At 31.7% G+C, this 19,323-nt stretch overlaps 1 protein-coding gene across 2 annotated transcripts; it reads right to left on the bottom strand.

Annotated features, from left to right (window-relative positions):
• Positions 1 to 1,267: 1,267 nt before the first annotated feature.
• On the bottom strand, positions 1,268 to 10,987 carry LOC134696773 (uncharacterized). 2 transcript variants are annotated; one of them, XM_063558722.1, is made up of 5 exons: positions 10,843 to 10,987; positions 6,762 to 6,918; positions 5,562 to 5,657; positions 4,578 to 4,768; positions 1,268 to 1,711 (listed from the first exon to the last, which is right to left on the bottom strand). In XM_063558722.1, the coding sequence occupies exons 1-5, from the start codon at positions 10,907 to 10,909 to the stop codon at positions 1,527 to 1,529; spliced, it is 696 nt and encodes a 231-aa protein (XP_063414792.1). In that variant the 5' UTR covers positions 10,910 to 10,987; the 3' UTR covers positions 1,268 to 1,526. The 2 variants fall into 2 exon arrangements, with proteins under 2 accessions (XP_063414792.1, XP_063414791.1); XM_063558721.1 differs by having other exon boundaries at positions 1,270 to 1,714.
• Positions 10,988 to 19,323: the final 8,336 nt, after the last annotated feature.

Genomic DNA, 19,323 nt, shown 5'->3' with positions numbered 1-19,323 from the left:
CAAAATGACTGTTTCAGATCATCAACAAATGTATATCTTCAGTTTAATTTTCGTTGGGCTTTTAATTTCGTGGATTATTCTTATCCTCGAAATAAACGAAATTAAAATCCCTAACGAAAAATTATGTTGTACAGTATGAAGGTCTGATAAAGAACAGAAATTCTGGTTCTTTGTTAAATTACGTATTCTTCCGTAAAAGCACACCAACTCAGAACAGGATATTACATATATAGTGCACGTCATGCATTTTTAATGTTTATGAAGACATTCTCAGCAACTGTCAATAAATTCATCATAGATAACAGGACTAAATTTAGTATATACGCCAGACGCGCGTTTCGCGACAAAAGACTCACCAGTAACGCTCGAATCCAATTAAGTTAAAAAGGCAAAATAAAGTACGAAGTTGAAGAGCATCTGAGAACCAAAATTCCTAAAAGTTTTGCCTGAGGTAGAAAAGCCTTAGTATTTTAAAAAATGTTACGTCATTCGTGCAAATATAAATGTTATGCTGTCGAAGACTAAAACAGAATCAGATTAATTTTGGTTTTCACGTGTATGTTTCAAGTTGTTTTTAGATAGTTATCATCATCTCTTTTACCAATTTTTCCCTGTTCCTTTTGAGAAATCATAAATTAGTTTTCAAAATAAGAGCAAAAATGAAAACAACCTATCTCATATAGACCGTTTCGTGAGACTTCGTTCAAATTTAAAATAAGCAACAGTATTTTAAAATTTTCATTTTTGTGTGAAAATGTTACGCTTATCGTGAAATTTTCTTTCTCTATTAATATAATAATGCGGAGCAGGATCTGCTTATTCTTCCGGAGCACCGGATACACCCCAAGTTTTTAGTGGGGTTCGTGTTGCTTAGTCTTTAATTTTTTATGTTGTGTCTTGTGTACTATCATTTGTCTGTTTTTCTTTTTCTGTTTTAGCCATGGCGTTGTCAGTTATTTTCTATCTATGCGTTTGCAGGTGCCTGTGATATCTTTAGTCCATCTTTTATCAGCAAATGTCTTTCTCTACTAGCTTACAAGATAATCTACGTACTCAATTAATCTCTTTTAGCTAAATGGTCATTGAATATCATATGCAGTCTATGTACTTTTTTAGGCTTATATATTCCGTCAATAGTCACAAGAAGACTTACCACTTCCATTTGAAAAATTATGATTTATTTGCACTTTTTTGTGTTGCTTTTGTTTTTAACTTTATTTTAAATTCGCTAATCCGACAAAAGCGACTTTTCAAAGTCGTTCATGTTAACCCTTAATTCCTATATTATAAGTTTTTTAAGTCCTCACTGCTCATCTTTATATTAAAAAACCCACAAAAATCAGTTTAGTTGACATTATTATATTTATTGATTTTCTTTTATGAGTATACGAATTTGTGCACAACTTGATTTAACATTTCATTAATACATATACACCCAATCCATTTCGTCGAGAAGTTGAAAACCTGGAGAATGTACTGTAGATTCAGATGGTTCTGTAGATTCAGATGGTGCTGATTGATCATGATTAAATATACTCTGAGTAAGGTGGTCCTGACAAAACTGTGTTCGGTCGATCATGATTAATACACTCTGAGTAAGGTGGTGGTGAGTCATTTTGTAGTTTATCATTGGTCACATTTTGAGTGCATAGTAAACATGCAATTGTAGAAACAGGTGGTTGGTAAGCTGGTATGGTTCTTCCGCCGTCTGCTGCTAAACATAAATAAATAAGTTGCAAGCATTTTGTTCGCTGTAAGCCAGATTATAAATAATTATATAACACAATTTGCGCTGTTTTGTAAAACGGAATTTATTCCTGTAAATCTTTGACGAATTGTACAAACCATCCATGTTGTCAAATAGTCTTGATTCTGGTCATCTTCATTTTAATATTTGTGTAAAAAAAAATAAAGAATATGCAGAAAACAGAAATGTATTGACATACAAGGGAGAGGGCTGGTCATTTGAATTGTATTATATTATACAAATACAGCCTTTGTATGAGGTCGATGCACGGATATATTGACCTGAAAGAAGTATATTGACTGAGGACGAAGTTAGAGGTCGATATACTTCTTTGGGTCGATATATCCTGTATTGACCTCATACAAAGGCTATATTTGTTATATTATTAATTTCCGACCATATTTGTATCAAAATCGTCATTTAGGATTATTGGAATTTTATAGATATTACATTGTCTCATTGACAGTAACAACATATTAGTTGTTATTTCATTTCCTTTTTTTTTTTTTTTTTTACATCTTATGTATTTTAAGATTTTTTGTCAAATAATCGATGACAGATATCATGTGTTATAAAACGTTAAACAATATCTTGAAATTCAGTACATGACGTCACAAAGTATATCGGGTTTTAGATATTCTAAAAATAACCGTGCGATATGCTTTTTGCCGGTCAATATGCTTTTTGCTATCAGCCGTTTTTTCTCTACCTTCGAAAATATAGTTTAACATGTGACTATCTCTAAACGAATCAAATTTGTTAAAATATACGAATTAATAATATAATGATATATGGAAATTACATACCATAATTATATTACAGCATGTTTTAATTTGTAAGTAAGAGTTAATCATTCTGATGAGTTAAGCCTTTTTCAACTGATTTTTATAGTTCCTTCTTATGTTGTATTGTTTCACCACTGTCCCAGGTAAGGGGAAGGGTTGGGATCCAAATGACATGTTCAACCTCGCTACATTCTGTATGTATGTGCCTGTCTCAAGTCGGGAGCCTGTAATTCAGTGGTTATTGTTTTTTTATATGTTACATTTTTTCGTTCATTTTTTGTATATAAATTAGGCAGTTAGTTTTTCTCGATTGAAATGTTTTCATTTTCATTTTGGGGCTTTTTATAGCTACCTATGTGGTATGGGATTTGCTCATTGTTGAAGGCCGTACGGTGACCTATAGTTGTTATCATTTGGTCACTTGTTGAGAGTTGTCTCATTTGAAACCATACCACATCTTTTTTTTTATATTTAGTCATCGGTAAAAATTTGTGCACATCCTGCTACAAGCATAAAACTTGGCACAAAGCTTCCTCTTGTATAACTATTTTATTTAAGATAGGGAGGCAATCTGAATCAATGAACAACTTCCGGTAAAATTCAATATGGAGCACATTATACTTAAATCAGCCACAAATATCGTAGGCTGGTATGAGAAAAGATAGTATAATCATGCTCCTCTCATTATAATCTGCACAAACCGACATTCTACTATAAAAAGCGTATTTTTAGGGAGGGTAATGAAAACATGTTTAAGATATATTGCTACTATCATTATATTGTGCAGGAACCTTTCTTTGGTGCATCTCATGCATACAATACATAGAACATATGTCTTTAAAACCCCTACTCACTGTAATAACCAATATTGGGGACATAGAAATATCAAATTTTAATATTCAACTTTTTTCAAAATGGAAACAGGTGTTTTTTTTCTGGCCGGTAACTAAACGTTTAACTTGAAGTTATCTTCAAACTATAAATCACTGTACTGTTTAAAATGTTTTAATACAAAGTTAACTCTTCCGGTAAAAAACGATATGGCGTAACTTTCAGAGATGAGTCCTCTCTCGATGCAGAGTTTTGGATAGATTGATTAAAACAAAAAAAGGTCCCTTATATACTAAAACATCTTTAGAATTACTAATTTATGGACGCTAATACATGTTTATTCACATTCACCAGCACAAGCAAACAAAGTAGTGCACCCGATTTTCTACATTTACAATGACCGCGGCATCCTTTCTTACATCCACAATGTACAAGCTGTGTTAATATTTTTTTACATTTTTTTCATAGAAAGTGTTGCAAATTTACCTACCTTAAAAAAAAACAAGTCCGGTGACCACATTTTTTCCCGTTTCTAATTTAAATAATAACTTATCATTTATACCATGATTCAATTTTGTATTTACGCCCGACGCGCGAAATACAGCTGAGGTAATCTATTCCTGAGGTAGAAAAGCCTTAGTATTTCAAAAATTCAAAAGTTTGTTATCAGTAATTTCATAAATATGACCATATCAATGAAAATTCATGTCAGCACTTCTGGTGATACCCTCGGGGAATTAGAACTCCATCAGCCATGGCATCGACCCAGTGGTTGTAAATAAACTAATCATAGAAACCAGGACGCGCGTTTTGTCTTCAAAAGACTCACCAGCGACGCTTGAATCCAAAAAAAGTTAAAAGGACAAATAAAGTACAAGGTCAAAGACCATTGACGAACACAATTACTAAAAAGTTTTGCCAAATACAGCTAAGTTATCTATTCGTAAAAGCATGTTATAAGATCTATCTTTTTACATCTTATCATAATTTATTTGGTGAATTTTTCTTAATGTAACACAAAATTGGATTTGCCAAGCATAATGTTTACAAAATCAGATAAATTTGGAACATCTTGTAGCAGAAAAAAATCATGTGACCGAGACTTTTTGTTATATTTTTAGAAAAATAAACATGATAAAAATTACATTATGACGTTTAGTGAAAAATTCTTAACATTTTAATTAAGACTTCCGCCACCCCTTAATGACACGTACCTCCTACATTATATTCCGGATAACTTCGTGACACTCCATTATTCCCGCCTTTTTGGTTATTGGCAAAAATGAACGGAATATTCCTTCTAAGTTGATTACTTTTTCGACGGCGACTCAAAAGCACAAAAATTATAATTGCAACAATGGTAAATATTGCTCCAGATGCAATTGAACCAACAACACCAATCCTTCTGTAATTATAATGAAGAAAAAATAACACATTTTTTTGTAATTCAAAGTCATATGATACCAGGGTCTGCGTACCATTCCATTACACCTGAGATCACTCCCAGTTTTTGGTGGGGTTCATGTTGCCTAGTCTTTAGTTTTCTATGTTGTGTATTGTGTTCTATTATTTGTCTGTTTGTCTTTTTCATTTTTAGCCATGATGTTGTCAGTTTATTTTCGATCTATGAGTTAAGACTATCCCTCTGGTATCTTTCGCCCCTCGTCTTAAAACTGTAATGTAAGCAAAATAGTTGAACCTTTGCATGCATATATTAAACTTGGTCTTGAATGCACGTTTTATTTTATATTTACTACAAATCTGATACGTATTATCTTCATATTATATTAAATTCAGTAGTTGTTGGGCGCACGCTTAAATAATTCCGAGTTCTGTTGCCGAAGTTTGCCGAACCGTTACATTGCTAAAAAAATGAAAAGAGAGCAAATGGAAAGCGGAGTAACCAATGCAATGAATGAGATATAAGAAATGTGCATAAAGTATCAATATAAAATTACGAATGTAGGAATCTGTTTTTATCTTATTTAATATTCCTTAGTTGAAAAACCCTTTATGCTTTTGATACAGACGTATTTAAACTCTACGGACTAACGCTTTTTAGGTGTATTAACTTCAATAAATCAGACTTATTCGTTTGCAACTGATCTCCTTGGACCGACGAATAACTGATTTGATTTGATTTGTTTTGAATTTTACTAGGTTCTTTTCACTAGTATGTACACCGTTACTTTACTCACATGGACGCTTTGTTGCTATCTGATGAATATTCTTCTGTGTTGTCATACGGGTCTTTTGGCCTATCTGTAAAATTTCTTTTAGTAATCGCGCTTCCACTAGAAAAGAATGTTGAATAGATTTTCAACAAATCAAGGTCATATATGCATACGATACATATATGTTTGAATTGTATTTATGTTATAACCCAAACACTTTTTAGCTAGTTATAAAACCCTATGTGTTTGATGTTTTGAATTTCCAATTTGATTTGGGACTTTTCGTTGTGATAACAGTTGATTTCTTTTGTTTTTGATTTATTGTTAAAACGGATGCCAGTTGTAAAATAATACTTTATCGAACAATATTAGTGTGAATTGAATTGAAGTGTTGTTTTTTAATTTCTAACAGAAAGCGGAATTACAAGGAAGCGATGCATGCATAACAAAATAAACGCTTACTTTGTCGAAAAACCAGGTTTTGCTACTTTTTGGTTCGTGGGATTGCCTCAGTTTTTTGTTGTTTAGCTTGATTTGTATCGTCTTAATCGGTTTATTGGAAATCAGTGTACTACTCTTTTAACTAGTCTATGTGTTCGACCGAAATGCTTATTAAGATTTTAAACGTATTAAGGTGCTAAGTATCTGTACTTGTGAATAAATTCAACCATATATCAGATGATTGTGTTGACTGTTTTTCTACCAGTTGTTTAAGTTGTTTCTAAACCCGCATTTGAGCTTAGAGACGACACAATTCAGTTTCTAGAATTTGCAGTGACCGGGTCAGCAATTAAAACAACAGCATCCTTCACTCAAAGCTAGCAAGCTTTGCATATAATAAATTCAAGTGTTAGAAAAAACACAAGAAAAAAACACAAAAAAACCCCAAGAGTTTAAAAGTAAAACCACAAAAATACTGAACTCCGAAGAAAACTCAAAACGGAATGTCTCTAAACAAATGGCAAAATCAAAAGCTCAAACACATCAAACGAATGGATAACAACTGTCATATGCCTGAGTTGGTACATACATTTACTTATAAAGAAAAAGGTGGATTGAACCTTGTTTTATAGCTAGCTTAACCTCTCACTTGTATGACAGTCGCATCAAATTCCATGTTATTGACAACGATGCGTGAACAAAACTGACATAATAGGTTAACATGACAAAAATAGAGCAGTCAACATTGTGTTATTATCTTAATCACTTATAATATATACCTACTGTCCAGTAGCTTTACAATTGTGATAGTATACATCATGAACACAAAACCACGTGCTGTTCATTTTACAACATTGATTGCATGTCCTATACCATATGTCACCAGGACAAGGTTGGTCATAACATTCATGTTTTATCCATGATGTTTCACAGATTTCGGCTAAAATGAAAAATAAAACATTGTTAGAAAAAATGAAATCAAAATCATTCGTGAAAAAAGTGAGATTTGTTTTCCTATTATAAATCACAAAATATTGTTTGACAAATATGCATATTAAGTTTTTTATGGCCGTTCAGTTTTTAAATTACGAGTGCAAATAAGACATCTATAGAGTACTTCAAAAACATGGACGTACGGCGGTATGGGTGTCTTTCGCCATCTTGGATTGTAAAGCAGAGAACCTAAGGTCCAGATTTCAATCAAGTTAGCAAACTTTGATGCAGGAATGCAGATAACTAATGTCAATTTGCATTGAAAGAACAAATCGATAAGATTATAAGTTATAAATATTAATATTTTTACATGTCGATATTATTTATGCTTGATTTTTAATGTTTTTAAAGTGGAATTTTAAGGGGAGGTTACTCTGAAATAGTGCATTTTCTGAAGGAATCTACTTGGAATTTTGCTATTTTTTTTATTTAAGCCAGAAAAAACGCGCGGTGACCTGATCTTTTCTTTTGATATTATCAAAGCCTTTTCTAAAAGCTATCATCTCGTATTCTACTTTTCAATTCTGTCATTTAGTTTAGCTGCTCTATATATGATGTTTTTTCCTGTATAATCCATACACAATTTTGTCACAACCTGTAGCTTGAGAATATCCGCAGTGACCTATCATTTTATTATATTTTTGAACATATGTAAATAAAAACTACGTTTTGGCAAGGTATAAACAAATTCTATCATTTTTGATTTAGATACCCATACCAACTTTTTCTATTACATTTTGACACAATCAAAATAATTGTTTTTAAATGTTATATAGTTAATGTTGCGTTGTTATCTACGATCGATATGTTTTTACTCGATCATTGTCATATAATACGATGAAAAAGATAGACTACTGGTCCAAAATAAGATAAATGAAAAGGAAGCATGTTTTATACTGGAACCTTTGGACAGATATACAGAGTAAAACAAATGAAAATGAAGTACGTTTTACACTGGAACCTTTGGACAGGTATACAGAATAAGATAAATGAAAATGAAGTATGTTTTAATATTGGAACCTTTGGACAGGTATACAGAATAAGATAAATGAAAATGAAGTATGTTTTAATATTGGAACCTTTGGACAGGTATACAGAGTAAGATAAATGAAAATGAAGTAAGTTTTATACTGGAACCTTTGGACAGGTATACAGAATAAGATAAATGAACATGAAGTATGTTTTATACTGGAACCTTTGGACGGGTATACAGAATAAGATAAATGAAAATGAAGTATGTTTTATACTGGAACCTTTGGACAGGTATACAGAATAAGATAAATGAAAATGAAGTATGTTTTAATATTGGAATCGTTGGACAGGTATACAGAATAAGATAAATGAACATGAAGTATGTTTTAATATTGGAATCGTTGGACAGGTATACAGAATAAGATAAATGAAAATGAAGTATGTTTTAATATTGGAATCGTTGGACAGATATACAGAATAAGATAAATGAAAATGAAGTATGTTTTATACTGGAACCTTTGGACAGGTATACAGAGTAAGATAAATGAAAATGAAGTATATATTATACTGGAACCTTTGGACGGGTATACAGAATAAGATAAATGAAAATGAAGTATGTTTTATACTGGAACCTTTGGACAGGTATACAGAATAAGATAAATGAAAATGAAGTAGGTTTTATACTGGAACCTTTGGACAGATATACAGAGTAAAACAAATGAAAATGAAGTACGTTTTACACTGGAACCTTTGGACAGGTATACAGAATAAGATAAATGAAAATGAAGTATGTTTTAATATTGGAACCTTTGGACAGGTATACAGAATAAGATAAATGAAAATGAAGTATGTTTTAATATTGGAACCTTTGGACAGGTATACAGAGTAAGATAAATGAAAATAAAGTAAGTTTTATACTGGAACCTTTGGACAGGTATACAGAATAAGATAAATGAACATGAAGTATGTTTTATACTGGAACCTTTGGACGGGTATACAGAATAAGATAAATGAAAATGAAGTATGTTTTATACTGGAATCTTTGGACAGGTATACAGAATAAGATAAATGAAAATGAAGTATGTTTTAATATTGGAATCGTTGGACAGGTATACAGAATAAGATAAATGAACATGAAGTATGTTTTAATATTGGAATCGTTGGACAGGTATACAGAATAAGATAAATGAAAATGAAGTATGTTTTAATATTGGAACCTTTGGACAGGTATACAGAGTAAGATAAATGAAAATGAAGTATATATTATACTGGAACCTTTGGACGGGTATACAGAATAAGATAAATGAAAATGAAGTATGTTTTATACTGGAACCTTTGGACAGGTATACAGAATAAGATAAATGAAAATGAAGTATGTTTTATACTGGAACCTTTGGACAGATATACAGAGTAAAACAAATGAAAATGAAGTACGTTTTACACTGGAACCTTTGGACAGGTATACAGAATAAGATAAATGAAAATGAAGTATGTTTTAATATTGGAACCTTTGGACAGGTATACAGAATAAGATAAATGAAAATGAAGTATGTTTTAATATTGGAACCTTTGGACAGGTATACAGAGTAAGATAAATGAAAATGAAGTAAGTTTTATACTGGAACCTTTGGACAGGTATACAGAATAAGATAAATGAACATGAAGTATGTTTTATACTGGAACCTTTGGACGGGTATACAGAATAAGATAAATGAAAATGAAGTATGTTTTATACTGGAAACTTTGGACAGGTATACAGAATAAGATAAATGAAAATAAAGAATGTTTTAATATTGGAATCGTTGGACAGGTATACAGAATAAGATAAATGAACATGAAGTATGTTTTAATATTGGAATCGTTGGACAGGTATACAGAATAAGATAAATGAAAATGAAGTATGTTTTAATATTGGAATCGTTGGACAGATATACAGAATAAGATAAATGAAAATGAAGTATGTTTTATACTGGAACCTTTGGACAGGTATACAGAGTAAGATAAATGAAAATGAAGTATATATTATACTGGAACCTTTGGACGGGTATACAGAATAAGATAAATGAAAATGAAGTATGTTTTATACTGGAACCTTTGGACAGGTATACAGAATAAGATAAATGAAAATGAAGTATGTTTTATACTGGAACCTTTTGACTAGTAAAGATTCATTTGTACTTGTCGAGAACACACGGGATACTTTACATTTAAATCATTTATTTTATTACTTGAAATAACCTGTTTCAGAATTTAATGCTTTCTGGAATTCCACCAACGATATGGCATATTTTCATCATAGGGTAATATACCTGAGTCTCAGTAAAGTTAAATGAAAATAATGATGATGGTTTTTGGTACCTTTACCCAGTTGTAAATCTCACATGAAATAGGTCACAATGTAAGAGTCTGCAGAAACACATGTAATAATACATGGATTTTGACTCCGAGACGTACAGTCTGCTATCATTTCTTTATACCGCATGCGTTTAAATACCTAATGTCTTTAGGTTGCACGACCTTTAATAGAACACATAATTTCCAACAATTAAAGCGCTTTCGCTACTATATATGGTACCACAGATGCAAGTCTTGGGAAAAGAAGAACATATTGTATTCATTTATGAGACAAATTATAAATGCACATTACGGTAATTTTGACATGCGTTTTTGAACTTAACGACTCTGTTAGGCTTTCAAAGCCAGCAAAACAAGGACCATGCACAACACCTAACTGTTTACTCATGGTGGCGTCCAGCAACAGTGATAAATGAATCATTTGCTAAATATAGAAATTAAATATTATGGTAAACATTGGTAAACAGGAAGTACCAACATGTTTTCTTTGTATACTAATTCCTATTAAATACGAGAAAAACTGACACAAAAGAGTTCAACTTACCTTGAATATTGTCAAACAATACACATGATACAGTAAAAACTACTACGTCGAAGAAACTGTGTTTCATCTTTAAGACGTCAAGTATTTTACAAGCAATCGTTTATTTTCTAAATCGATGTATCTAGTTGAGCTACCTGTATAAATTTTTTTTGTACAGTTTATTGCGTTTCTAAACAAGTACGTATATACATAAGGATAAATAGTGTTTGTATTTATAGCGTGGTAGAGTAATTTACCGTGACATTTGAACAAAAAAAACTGATACTTTTTTTAAGTTTGATTATCGGTAGATTTCACATGTTAATATATTGTTTTAGGCCCATCAAACAATCAAATAATATAGGTCGATTCCAAATGCATGATTTCAATTGACACACAGTTTATCTACATTGTACCCTTAAAACGTCCATAAAACAGGGTATTGTATATTAAAAAAACAATGAAGGGGAATAAAATAGATCATTCGTGTAAAGACAATTCGATTAATGATATAAGATAAACAGAAATAACAATGCACACAGTATTCAACATGAGATTCACAGAGTGACAATAGTCTTAACCAAAACTATTTAATTGTTGAAAAAAAATTATATAGAATACAAAAACAACGCATACAACAACAAAATTATGAACATTGATACTCCTGGTTTTATTATGTGTTTTTCTTATCAACTGTTATACATTTTATTTTTTCCTTTACTTAAATGTGAAGAATTGATGTTTATTTTTATTCAGGATTTCAAGAAATCGTTTTTGCTTTAGGAGTTGTTAATCTGCACCCTTTTCTTTAGATCTGTCAACTGGTTAGTTGAAGAATCAAGACACAAAAAAACCTCGACCAACCTTAAAATATCTCGGATTATTTAAGAGGACAACTTTCAAAGACAACATCCGCAAATTAAAAAAAAGTTCGTATTTAAGATAACTCATGATAAGCCAATTAAAAAAGGGGAAGTCTATAAAATCTTACCAAATCAAACGTTAAACACATAGTACCGGTATGTAGTTGTCTCTGCAATTGGTAAATAGTACACTAATAGATACTTTCAATAATTTGTAAACTGAGGTGTTTGCTTGTCATGCATTGGAATTCTTTTTAGATTTTTAGAATCTTCTGGTTTTATCCAAATGAATGCCTTAAAAGAATTGGCCATTTGACCCCCATTTTTCTTTCTATAAATCTTTTACATGCATTATGATGAGCCATCTGTAAAAGCCTTATAAGATTTTAAATACTTTTTTTTTTTTTTTAGTTTTTGAGAACTTAAACTTGTCAATGTTAAAGACAAGAAATCTCAGGAGAAAACACTTTCACACCAGAATGTCAATGGCTAATATCTCGAAAACAAGCACATTGACCTTTTTGCTCTTTTGATTCCTTTACTTATCCCTTTTCAGTATAAACTAGTGTTTTAAAAAGTTTACTATTTTTAATCTGTGAACGGAACTCCCTTTACACAATATTGACTGTTGTATCCCTATTTTTGACATTTTTACTCTTTGAGTATGTTTGTTTTGTTCATGCATCGTTGACAATTTAATGGAATTTGATGCGACTGTCATATAAGTGAGAGGTTTAGCTAGCTATAAAACCAGGTTCAATCCACCATTTTCTACATAAGAAAATGCCTGTACCAAGTCAGGAATATGACAGTTGTTACCCATTCGTTTGATGTGTTTGGACTTTTGATTTTGCCTTTTGATTTTTGATTTTCCTTTTTGAATTTTCCTCGGAGTTCGGTATTTTTGTGTTTTTACTTTTTACAAGGTGATTTGTTGATAATCAAATCTCAATTTTACGCTGATCAACACGGATATTTGTTAAACATTAAATATTGCATTTGTGATATCAGTAGATAATTAATTTTGAATGACACATAAAAATTATTTCGTTATGAATGATGTGTCATTTAGTTGGTTAAGATCCGGTTCTAGTTATTGCCTTTGTACACTCAGATATGAATACAAGAAAATTTAAGTAAATATTAATGTAAAATTATTTTATTAGATATTCCGACTTTTTTAATGAAACGTTCAAGTTTTCCATCGTTAAAAAAATTGCTAAAAGCTCTGGAACCACCATGCATGTTCAACATGGCGACCTTTATTTCAAAATGGCCGTCATCGAATAATCAAATTAACAAATTTTACTAGTACTAGGTTACCATATGTTTCCTTTTGTGCAAAATAGTTAAAGAGTTTGAAACATAATTCAATTATGAACAAATCAGACTTATTTTGTCATTTTAGGTATTGGTAGTCTTGTAGTTGTTTTTTTTAGCTATAAACTAGTAATGTTTTAATGTCAAAACTGTTAAAAATTGTAGATACTGAATAATCATCAACATCCGCTTTACTTTCCGACTTTGACTGGAAAGACGGTATTTTATTATTTATTCTATTTTATAATGGTTAATTTACCATTTTTAGATGGTGATGTTCCTTTGGCACCATCTTACGGTGTTTATATTTCACAACTTGTTCGTTATGCCCGTGTTTGTTGTGACGTTTTTGATTTTAACGAACGCAACCTATGTATAACTGGTAAATTATTAAACCAGGGATATCGTTAACATAATTTACTTAAAACCTTTACTAAATTTGTCCATAGATATAAAAAGATTTGGTTTTGAAGTTGAGTTGTACCTGTAGAAAACTTATTTCAAACGAGACACCACATCCTCCTTTTTAATGAAATGTTGTTAACCGTGCCCGGAAATTTAGATATGATCCATGTAAACTTGTCGCTCCTTTAAATAAACTTATTCTAAAAGGTTAACTATTCAATACTGTAATAACATCATTGAATATTGTTTTTATTGATTTAAATATTGATTTTGTTATCAGTAGATTAAAAGCTAACTAAATATTACAAGTATGTTATATACATATACATATTCATGGATCTACAATCTGTCGATACCGGTAACTTGACATTGCACAAGATCATGTTTTCTTTGGCTGTTTATGACGTCTTTACACTTAATCCATTGGATGTTGGATGTGTACGGATTGATTGTTTAGTCTTAGATGCATGATTTTTTTTTATTAGTTGTTAGTGGCGTTGAACTAGCTGTCAGATAACTGCGAGTAATCTTAGGTCTGTTCATTGAGTTTTTTTTGTGTCGGGATGTATAAGTACCCGGCCACGTCCACTTGTATTTTTTGTCTATCTGAAGAGTTAAGCCTTTTTCATCTGATTTTTATAGTTCGTTCTTATGTTGTACTGTTATACCACTGTCCCATGTTAGGGGGAGGGTTCGGATCACGCTAACATGTTTAACCCCGCCACATTATTTATGTATGTGCCTGTCCCAAGTCAGGAGCCTGTAATTTAGTGGTTGTCGTTTGTTTATCTGTTACATTTTTGTATTTCGTTATTTTTTTTACACAAATAAGGCCGTAAGTTTTCTCGTCTGAATTGTTTTACATTGTCTTATCGGATCCTTTTATAGCTGACTATGCGGTATGGGCTTTGCTCATTGTTGAAGGCTGTACGGTTACCTGTATTTGTTAATGTTTGTGTCATTTTGGTCTTTTGTGGATAGTTGTCTCATTGGCAATAATACCACATCTTCTTTTTTTATATATTATTGGCCAAAAACAGACTAAGAAAGTTTATAGTGTCAAGCTAATATCAAACGATCTGACCTATAAGTAGGAACAGTATACAAAACACTTTAAACAATTTTAGAACAATGTCAGCTAATTGAATGGTTCCTGATTCAAATTGGATTAGAAAATGTATCTGACGAAAGACGAAAATGGTTTGTCTCTAAACTTGTAGCTGCACAATGTTAAATGGCAAAACACATGGAGAAATAAATTTTCAGAATTTAACATTGAAAGGCATGAAAAGCAGGAGAAAAGAGGAGAGTGTAGTGAGCAGTTTTTGACTACAAGTAAAATAACACGTCAAAGTATTGGCTCTGCAACAATGATAATGACCGAATATCGTTTCTACTGTTGTGAGTCTTCAGGCGATCTACACAAATCATCAACGTTTGAAATAAACAACCATGTACGTAGACGTGCACTCGACTTGTAAGATATAGTACTTTTGGAAAATCTAAACGCTGGATATGATTTCCCAAGAAGCAATTTATCATGTTAAGTACCTGAACAATTTATAAATTAGAGCTAGACCACTAATAAGATTAACGGTACCAATTTTCTTGCACCAGATGCGCATTTCGACAATACATGTCTCTTCAGTGATGCTCGTTGCCAAAATATTTGAAATCCAAAGTTTATATAAAAGATGAAGAGCTATAATCCAAAAAGTCCAAAAAGTATAGCCAAATCCGTGAAAGGAATCAGAGCTTTGCACGAGGGAGATACATTCCTTAATTTATAATAATTTCTATCATTTTGTAACAGCAAATTTTAATAACACAAAAAATCCGTATTTTCATGCCAGTACCGAAGTACTGGCTACTGGGCTGGTGATACCCTCGGGGACTCATAGTCCACCAGCAGAGGCATCAACCCAGTGGTAGTAATAAGATTAACGGTACCAATTTTCTTGCACCAGATGCGCATTTCGACAATACATGTCTCTTCAGTGATGCTCGTTGCCAAAATATTTGAAATCCAAAGTTTATATAAAAGATGAAGAGCTATAATCCAAAAGGTCCAAAAAGTATAGCCAAATCCGTGAAAGGAATCAGAGCTTTGCACGAGGGAGATACATTCCTTAATTTATAATAATTTCTATCATTTGTAACAGCAAATTTTAATAACACAAAAAATCCGTATTTTCATGCCAGTACCGAAGTACTGGCTACTGGGCTGGTGATACCCTCGGGGACTCATAGTCCACCAGCAGAGGCATCGACCCAGTGGTAGTAATAAGATTAACGGTAAATGTTAGTGATGAAATTTCAGACAATCGTATATAAAGTACTGCATGTTCTTGTGTACATCGACTCTAGTATTTAAATTAGCAGCACACTTAATAAGGATGTACAACTGTCGCCTAGAACAGTTTTATAGTCGACACATATATAAGAGTGCATTCGATAGATCTAAAAATAACCGAGTTCTTGCAGCTATCAGAAACTGGCTGGCCTACTAACAAGGAAGAGACATGCTTCTACTTTTCAACGATGGTGTTGGTGCTGCAATCACACGGGCAACTAAAACACGCTTCGATGATGAGACAATTATACTGTATCAAGATGTATATATAGTGCTAAAGGACTTTTTTCTATTGCAGTTGGCAACTCTATCTGTGAGGCCTTCAATATTGAAAATGGGTATTGTCCCGTAAAACATTGGGAGTGGTGTGCTTACAATTTCAGCCGTGGCTATTATCGACAACCGCTAAAAGATCGTTGCAATATTAATGTACTGCCATTTCCCTTTTTCAGCATCTAATTCCAGGAAATGAGTATGTCGAGAGATTAACAATATCAATTGATACTACATCTTTGATAACTATATATACTGTTGATGGTCCGATGATTTGTGATTGTAAAACTAAACCAAGTGTAGTGAATATAGAGAACAGGTTTGGCGGGCAGATCCTAAAAATTCTCAAATTAAAAAAAAAACGTATTGAAACTTATTTTTTCTAAAAGTAAAAACAACACAAAGGGTCATTTCAGATAAGTACTGTTAATATTTCAAACTATATATTATACAAAAATTTAACCAGTTGCTTCGCAGGGTGCAGCATTATACGACCACAGATGTAGAACCCTGAACAGATGGGACAAGTATGGACACAACTTTTAAGTTTCATACAGCTATAAATGTGGATTGTGATTAAGGGCATACGATACAGTTTTGATCCTGTATTTACCACAAGTTCGTGAAAATGTGCATTGAAACTCTTTTTTACCTGATTAACTCAAATATGTCATAAAAAATATACCTTCATGTGCTAGTTTTGAGTAAAATGAAGCCGATTTTTTTTATATTTGCTTAAAATTCAGATTTGTGGCCGTAATTTCTCTTTCGAAAGAAAGGCATAACTTTTTTGTTATAAAAGATAAGCACAAATAGTTTTTTTGTTAAATAATCGGTAATTTCTGTATTTTATAAGTAACCTAAAAAATTATGCATTTTTTGTTCAGAAATAACTCATATTTATCAAATGTTCATTAATAGAGAAAAATACGTCATTTTTTTGCTGCATGTTTATCAAAATTAAAAAAATTCCTCTATTTACAGTTTTATAAAATTTGGGTCACATAATCTCCCTACAAAATGAAACAAACTGCTGTTTTAAAAAATAGGGGTCCATGAACTCGTTTTCAAATTAAATCAGTTTGAATGGTAAAAATCAGTCGAAAAATGTGTCTTTTCCCGATATTCCACAGTTTGACGTCGCGAAAATAACATTTTACGTTAGCAACGTCATTACCTCCCCTGTAACTGTATCGTATGCCCTTAAATAGTTGACACAACATAGGTTTATGTCACATTATGATTTTGGACCCTTTGGACCTTAATGTAGACCTATTTGAAAACTGGACCAAGAATTAAGAATCTACATACACAGTTAGATTTGGCATATCAAAGAACCCCATTTATTCAATTTTTGAGAAAAATCAAACAAAGTTTAATTTTGGACCCTGATTTGGACCAACTTGAAAACTGGGCCAATAATTAAAAATCTAAGTACAATTTTTAGATTCAGCATATCAAAGAACCCCAAGGATTCAATTTTTGTCAAAATCAAACAAAGTTTAAGTTTGGACCCTTTGGACCTTAATGTAAACCAATTTGAAAACAGGACCAAAAATTAAGAATCTACATACACAGTTAGATTCGGCATATCAAAGAACCCCAATTATTCAATTTTTGATGAAATCAAGCAAAGTTTAATTTTGGACCCTTTGGGCCCCAAATTTCTAAACTGTTGGGACCAAAACTCCCAAAATCAATACCAACCTTCCTTTTATGGTCATAAACCTTGTTTTTAAATTTCATAGATTTCTATTCACTTATACTAAAGTTATAATGTACTGATCTCAATTCAAATTTCTAATGAAGTTTGCAACAATAACTGCTCATTTAAATACATCATACAATATTAAAATGTAATAAAAAGTGCTTGTTATCACTGAATGGTAAAGATTGTTTTAATTTATCAGTTGGTAGTAAAAATGAAAATACATTGTATATTGTATAAAACAATGATTAAAGTTGATTCAACTACTATTCTATACAAAGAAAGATAACTCCAATTGAAAATAATTGCTATTTCACGATATTGTGCAATTAGATATTTCTTGCTATTGTGCAATACTGTGCAATTGAATATTTCTTGCTATTGCACAATACTTAATTTGATAATTTTGAATCCTGATTTGGACCAACTTGAAAACTGGGCCCATAATCAAAAATCAAAGTACATGTTTAGATAAAGCATATCAAAGAAGCCCAAGCATTTAATTTTTGTTAAAATCAAACTTAGTTTAATTTTGGACCCTTTGGACCTTAATGTAGTCCAATTTGAAAACTGGACCAAAAATTAAGAATCTACATACACAGTTAGATTTAGCATATCAAAGAACCCCATTTATTCAATTTTTGATGAAATCAAACAAAGTTTTATTTTGGACCCTGATTTGGACCAACTTGAAAACTGGGCCAATAATTAAAAATCTAAGTACATTTTTAGATTCAGGATATCAAAGAACCCCAAGGATTCATTTTTTGTCAAAATCAAACAAAGTTTAAGTTTGGACCCTTTGGACCTTAATGTAAACCAATTTGAAAACGGGACCAAAAATTAAGAATCTACATACACAGTTAGATTCGGCATATCAAAGAATCCCAATTATTCAATTTTTGATGAAATCAAACAAAGTTTAATTTTGGACCCTTTGGGCCCCAAATTCCTAAACTGTTGGAACCAAAACTCCCAAAATCATACCCAACCTTCCTTTTGTGGTCATTAACATTGTGTTTAAATTTCATAGATTTCTATTTACTTAAACTAAAGTAATGGTGCAAAAACCAAGAATAATGCTTATGTTGGCCCTTTTTTGGCCCCTTATACCTAAACTGTTGGAACCAAAACTCCCAAAATCTATCCCAACCTTCCTTTTGTGGTCATAAACCTTGTGTTAAAATTTCATAGATTTCTATTCACTTTTACTAAAGTTAGAGTGCGAAAACTAAAAGTATTCGGACGACGACGACGACGACGACGACGCAGACGACGACGCCAACGTGATAGCAATATACGACGAAAATTAAAGTTTATGCGGTCGTATAAAAATGATGGATATTTCAAAAACGACCGCCAACACATTTGAAATGCACAAAAACCAAAACTTTGCTTTCAACTTTTTTCTATAAAAATTAGATCAATTTTTACTTCAAAGTATCTCATGCATTTTTTTGGAATTGTTATCAAACGACAATACTTGGAAATTTTAGTTTCAGCATCTGATTTATTAAACTGCCACAGAAATTAGCAACGGTAGGTCAATATACGGCCATCGACAATGAGAAAATCCGATA

This window comes from Mytilus trossulus, chromosome 14 (assembly GCF_036588685.1).
Source record: "Mytilus trossulus isolate FHL-02 chromosome 14, PNRI_Mtr1.1.1.hap1, whole genome shotgun sequence".
Classification (NCBI taxonomy): Eukaryota; Metazoa; Mollusca; class Bivalvia; order Mytilida; family Mytilidae; genus Mytilus; species Mytilus trossulus.
Note: the sequence above shows the minus strand (reverse complement) of the source record. Positions and strands in the feature narration are given on the sequence as shown.

Bases quoted from the DNA above. Each gene is read 5' to 3' on its own strand.
- LOC134696773 (XM_063558721.1), bottom strand. From the start codon at position 10,909: ATGAAACACAGTTTCTTCGACGTAGTAGTTTTTACTGTATCATGTGTA. The intron at 6,919-10,842 runs GTAAGTTGAACT...TTTTCATTTTAG, and splicing joins ATTGTTTGACAATATTCAAG to CCGAAATCTGTGAAACATCA. The intron at 4,769-5,561 runs GTGAGTAAAGTA...TTATAATTACAG, and splicing joins GATAGCAACAAAGCGTCCAT to AAGGATTGGTGTTGTTGGTT.